At 43.9% G+C, this 6662-nt stretch overlaps 1 protein-coding gene across 1 annotated transcript in view; it reads left to right on the forward strand.

The window, feature by feature from the left end:
* The window catches only part of CD99L2 (CD99 molecule-like 2), a 39268-nt gene that overhangs the window by 6246 nt on the left and 26360 nt on the right, over positions 1-6662 (forward strand). The window contains exons 2-4 of the mRNA XM_006874793.1: positions 626-663; positions 5313-5399; positions 5511-5591. Coding sequence (XP_006874855.1) covers positions 626-663; positions 5313-5399; positions 5511-5591 — 206 coding nt within the window. The remainder of the gene's footprint in view (positions 1-625; positions 664-5312; positions 5400-5510; positions 5592-6662) is intronic.

Below are 6662 nucleotides of genomic sequence, written 5' to 3' on the forward strand. Positions count from 1 at the left end.
TAGTGACCCTGTATAGGATTTCCGACGAGCAGCTGGTGAGCTTGAACCACCAACCTTGTAGCTCAAACGGCTTTGCAGTCTGGCGCATTAACCCGCAGCGAATCACCAGGACTCCAAATCCTTTTATATCTTGATTGAATTCTGGGTGGTGTTGTCATGAATGGTCATCTCAGGTCGTTGTCTGCTGTTGTTGGTTCTCAGTCCAAAGAACACCCTTTAGCATTTTTTTCAAAGTTGGTCTTGTCATTACAAAGTCCGTTAATTTCTGTTTATCAGGAACTGTCCCAGTTTGTATCTGAGGGACAGCTTTGCTGGGTCTATGAGTCCTGGGTGGCAACCTCTGTCTTTCAGGGTTTTGTCTTTGTCATTCTATTGCCTTCTTGCCTGCATGGTTGTATTTTTTGTGTGTTTTTTTTTGGGTAAAGAGAAGCTGTTTGTGGTGGCAGCATATGTCTTTGGTGGCTTCAGGTGATTTACTTCTGGGACATTACTTCCATAACTTTTTCTATAAGAAAGCAGCGATTTCAGGAGCATACTTTAGTAGTATTTTGTTTCATGCAAAGACAGTTAAATCTAAAAATCATTTTTTATGTTTAGGGTTCGGAGACCATCTTGATAATTTCAGTTTGGAAGATGGGCTGCAAGAAACATCCTCAGTAAAACGTGAGTAGTAAATCCCAGAAAACTCTATTAAAAGCAAACTGCAGCAGTTAATATGCACCACCTACTCAGAATGCATGCTTGATGAAAACAATAGATGGCATTTACTTGATCAGATAAAATCTGGTTATCTTGTACATGACCACCAATACTGTTGATAAGATGCCTGCTCTACCAGACCTGCATCCAAACCAGATTTGACTGGTCTCAATATGTTTTCGGTCATTTGCCTTTTCTTCTTTGATGATGTCCTTTCCCTGGGTTTCTGTTGGGTCGCTTATGGGGGGAGGGGTGGGGCCAGTGGGACCTCTTCATTTATTCGTCTCAAGAAAGGCAAAGTGTCTGGTGCTAGACTGCCTGGGTTTGGACCCTGCCTTTGCCACCTGACTTCTTTGTGCCTCAGTTGCCTCATCTGTTGCATGTTCTATATGTTGCTCAAGATCACATGTTTAAAAGAAGGCAGAACTGAGATTTGGCCCTCCGGCTCCAGTGGCGGACTGCAATGAGCTGCTCTGTGTGTGTAGAGCTTTATCTAGTTACTTGGTACAAGGCCAGGGCTCGGGAAGCACTGGTCATTCTTGTCATTGTCTTTATCAGGAGGACAAACTGTGGCTGGGTCTCTACTTACAGTGATCAACAGACACAGAGAAATTCCTGTCAGAATCCCCGCAGAAATGGACAAACAGATCCTTAAATCATATGGAAATGTCAAGGGATCCAGAGTAGCCAAAACGCTCTGAAAAAGAACAGTTTGCGGACTCACAGGTCCCAATTTCAAATAATCAAGAGAGTGTGGTGTTGGTATAGGGATAAACACGTAGACCAGTGTGATACACTTGAAGGTCCACAAATAAATCCACACACCGTTGGTCCATTCAGAAGTCTCGTCAACAAATGGTACTGGGGCAGCTGAATTTTGACATCCACAAACCTAACCCAAACTGGATTATAGACTCAAAATCATAAGACTTTTAGAAGTCAATTTTTGTGTATGGTGTGAGGTGACAGCTTAGGACATTCCCAGGTCTTTGTGAAACATAGGCATAACCCTATACATGTAGGTAAGGAGCTCTGCTAGCGTAGTGGTTATGAATTGGGCTGCTAACCTCAAGGTCAGTAGTTCAAAACTACCAGGCATTCCGCAGGAGAAAGATGAGGCTTTCTGCCCCCGTAAAGATTTACAGCCTTGGAAACCCTGCACAGGGCACAGGCTCGCAATGAGTCGCAACCAACTCCACGGTACTTGACCACCACTTATATGTAGTTGTACTCCTTTGTGCAGCTGTAGGATCAGTACTGGACTGCAAACCTCAAGTTCAACAGTTCAAACCCACTAGCTGCTCCTTGGAAACCCTATATAGTATCACTGACTCAGAACCAACTCAACAGCACTTAAAAAACTTAACATACATGTTGTTGTTGTTAAGTAGTGTGGAGTCGGTTCTGACTCATAGCGACCCTGTCTGTACAGGATTTCCAAAGCTGTTAATACTTTATGGGAGCGAAAGCCTCATCTTTCTCCTGTGGAACAGCTGGTAGTTTTGAATTGCTGACCTTGACATTTGCAGTCTGATTCGTAACCACTATGCTACCAGAGTAGGTGGCCCTTTAAATTCCCTGAAATAAGGGAAATTCATGTGTGTAGTTCTTTTTTTCTTGTCACGCCTTTGGTTTTGATATCGGTAAAATTGGCTTCATAGAATAAGTAAAGAAGAGTTGCCCTCTAGTTTAGCTTTTGGAAGAATTTGAGAAGGATTGGCATTAATTCTTCTCTAAATGGTCATTAGAATTCTCTAGTGAAACAACTCATGTTGTTGTTGTTAAGTGCCGTCTACTCGGTTCCCACTCACAGCGACTTTGTATAGGCTTTCCAAGGAGCAGCTAGTGAGTTTGAACCACTGACCTAGTGGTTCAAATCGACCTTGAGATTGAGTACTTACCTTGTGGAATAAGTACCAGGACTCCCGAAACTATCCATCGTCATTGGCATGTCATGGACTACTAATTTATCTCTATCTGTTATAGTTATATTCAGATTTTTCTCGTTCTTTTCCAGTCTGTTTTGGCAGTTTCTGCGTTTATAGGAATTTGTTCACTTTAGCTAGGTTATCTGAGGAACCCTGAAGGCATACAGGGTCCCACGGGAGAAAGATGAGGCTTTCTGCTTTCATAAAGATTTACAGCCTTGGAAAACCCTGTACAGAACCGACTCCACCACACATAGTAGCAACAGCAGCATCTAGATTATCTTATTTGTTGGCGTATACTTGTTCATGAAGGAGCTCTGGTAGCATAGTGGTTACAAGTCAGGCTGCTAATCTCAAGGTCAGCAGTTCAAAACTACCAGCTGTTCTGCAGGAGAAAGATGAGGCTTTCTGTTCCCATAACGATGTCCAGCCCTGGAAGCCCTGTACAGGGTCATTATTAGTCAGAACCAACCCCACAGCGCATAACCACCACCGCCACTTGTTCATGGTACTTCCTTTGCATGAATCCTGTCTATTAAAAGGATCTGCACGAGGCTGGTCTCTATGAGTGGACATTAAAGATATCCCAAATGTCCGACTTTTCCAACATGTAATGTTGTTGTTGTTAGGTTCCATCGTGACGGTACCGACTCATAGGAACCTTATGCACAACAGAACGAAACAATGACCAGTCCTGTGCCAACCTCACAATCGTTAAACTTGAGTCCATTGCTCCTGCCACTGTGCCAGTCCATCTTGTTGGGGTCTTACTCTTTTTCACTGAACCTCCAGTTTACCAAGCATAATTAATGTCCTTCTCCAGGACTGACACCCCCTCCCCCCCCCAGCAATAATACGTCTGAAGTATGAGAGATGAAGTTTGGCCATCCTGGCTTCTAAGGAGCATTCGGGCTGTACTTCTTCCAACACAGATTTGCTTTCTTCTGGCAGCCCATGGCACTTTCAATATTCTCCTCCAACACCATCACTCAAATGCCTCAATTCTTCAACGGTCTTCCTTAGTCACTGTCCAGCTTTCATGTGCATAGGAGGCTACTGAACAGACTATCATGGCTTGGGTCAGTCAGGTGCACCTTAGTCCTCAACCGGACTTCGCTGAAGGAGAGGAAGACCCCCAATGAGATGGATCAGTACTGTGGCAACAGCAGTGGGCTCAATTGTAACAATAATTGTGAGGTTAGCGCAGGACCAGGCAGTGTTTCATTCTGTTGTGCATAAAGTTGCTATGTGTCGGAACGGACTCAGCGGCACTTAACAACAAGAAGGACAACAAAATCATAGTGTACTGGTATCAATAGATTCCTCTCCTTTTAAATATAATTGTCTTAAATAGATCTCTGTACGCAGAGCTTCAGCCATCAAATGTGATTTGAGACAGTTGTGCAAAGAAGGACCATGTATTATCCTCATCCTTATTTTTACCTGTCTCAGTATTCTTCCTTCCTTTGTGAAGTTTCAAATGTCCTTCTGTCATTTCCTTTCTGTTTAATTATGAATGAATTTCTTCGCCGTTTCCCAAGGGTGCGTTGGCTAGGGACAGTTCAAACCTATCAGGTGCTTCATGAGAGAAGGATGTAGCAGTGTTCCCTCTCCTTGCCTTTTTGTTGTTGTTGTTTTAATTTGCCAAAAATACAGAGCCCCAAACATTCCCCAGCACATACTGCACACTTACAATTCAGCTAGTAGTCTTTAGATCGGCAGTTTGAACCCACCAGTCTCTCTATGAAAGAAAGACGGGACCGTCTACTTCCATAAGCTTCACAGCATTGGGAACGGTGTGGGGCAGCTGTATCCTGCCCTCTAGGGATGCTGTGACGTAGGACCTGCTCGGCAGCACTGGGTTTGGTTTAATTTGGAATGACTGATGACATTGAGCAGCTTTTCATGTACTGACTGATTTGTACACTCTTTGCAGAAGATCCGGACAGACATTTCTTTGATCGACAGACGGACCCAAGGACTAATCCAAAAAAGACAGGTAATGCATTGTAATTGGCCCTGGTCGGTTTGAGGATCCCCTTGTTATTGAATGCTTGTGCCCCCATCTTTGCCTTTCTTCACCTTTGAATTTTCTTTCTCTCTACTACCTCTAATAGTATCAATAGTCATAGCACCGTCCTAATGCTCACGAGACTCAACTACTGGAGAATTCGTGCACGCGCTCTAGTGGCGATGAAAGAAGCCCATCTTTGAAAGGAATCTGGTTGTGTACAAAGACCTAATATTTACAGGAGTAACCAGAGTTTTAGAAAATATTCCGTGTTGGGTTGACTGTAACCCCATCAGTTTATAACATACTCCCCTACTTTGCCAGGAACCTCAGACCATCCCTAGGCAGTGTTAACTACGGTTAGGGCACCAGGTGGGTAATGTCGGAAACCAGGCTTAGGGCTCTCCCTGGTCATGTGGTCATCTCCCAGCAGACATGCCCTCATGATCCCCAGGCTACATGCTGGGCCACCTCGATCTTACCACCCCCATCTCCTAAAGTACAGTGAGACAAGCCCTCGGCTCTATCTCTCTGGTCTTCCTACTCAGAGTGTTGCAGCAGCCCTGAAGGAACAAGCCATATGTACTCCACAGATGATGCTCACTTCCCTAAGCCACAAACTGGATGCAAGTTCTGTTACTGAATGTGCTCCCCTTGCCGTTCCTCCCCTTTAGATAGATGGGATCCTTTCATCACCACCACAACCAAGAGGCCAGCAGCGACCCGCGCTCCAGCTAATTTTCCAGGTAGCGTGGCTGGCTGTCCTGAGGAGGGAAGTGAGGGAGAACCAGGAGCAACTTTGGGGGAAGTGTCCAATGAGCTATGCCCAGTTGAATTAATGATTTGTTTTCATGTGTTGGGGTCCAATGAAGATGACTTTAACCTGGCTGATGCCTTGGATGATCGTAATGACCGCGATGATGGCCGCCGGAAGCCAGGTGCAAGAGACGAAGGTAAATCCTAGCTTCTGAAAACCACTGGTCAGAACTGCAACTCCTGGTGGTATTCTGTTTCGTCAGCACAGTGGTCCAAAGAGCCACCCCTGACCTGGCAGAGCTGGGGCATTCAACGCCCATAGAATCCTAAGATAGTGGTTCTCAAGCATTTGGCCTCAGCACTCCTGTATAGTCTTGAAAATAATTGAAGGGCTCAAAGAGGTTATAGTTTTATTTTTAATTCTGGGTCATATGTATCTGTTGATAGCTATACTATTAGAACTTAAACCAGAAAATCTCTAAATGTTTCTTAATCCATCTTAATTTAACAAGAAATCCCTACATTTCTTTGTTTTGTATTGTTATGTGCCATCAAGACGGTTCCAACCCATAGTGACCCTATGCACAACAGAATGGAACGCCACGTGGTCCTGCGCCAGCCTCACAATTGCGGCTACATTGGAACCCTTTGTTGCTGCCACTGTGCCAAGCCATCCTTGCATGCTAATTTAGATAGCATATTGTTATGAGAAATTAACTGTGTTTGGCAGGATAAGACAAGAGTTAATGAGAATGATTTTTTTGCAAATTTCTGTTATGTGTGCCATAATGGAAGAGCTGGATTCTCACATTGGCTTCTGTGTTCTGTCTGTTGTGAGATGTTGTTATGGTTCAACTACAGGGAGCAAATCTGACCTCACAGATCTATGCAGTTAGACAGGGAAGGCTATCCGATGAGACTTTTCAGATCATTGTGGGCGTTCTTCTTAAATAAGATACCAAAACTCAACAGTGGTTGTGGCTTACAGGTTAAGCATGGTGTAGAAACTGAGACCTGATTCCATTCTCGCTTCCACTGAACCCATTGGACTCTCTTGTCCTTTGAATAGACCTTTCACCCATTCTCAACTTTGTTGTTGTTGTTGTTGTTGTTAAGGTTTTTATTGTGGATTGAGTGAAAGTATACAGGGCGGATCATCAGTTTTACATTCAACAAATCATACTCCTTGTTTCATTACAATGATTAAAATCCCCTCCATGTACCATCGGTATTTCTCTCTATTCACTTTAGCTTTTAAAAAAAAAAAA

Source organism: Chrysochloris asiatica, unplaced genomic scaffold, assembly GCF_000296735.1.
Source record: "Chrysochloris asiatica unplaced genomic scaffold, ChrAsi1.0 scaffold00301, whole genome shotgun sequence".
Taxonomy (NCBI): domain Eukaryota; kingdom Metazoa; phylum Chordata; class Mammalia; order Afrosoricida; family Chrysochloridae; genus Chrysochloris; species Chrysochloris asiatica.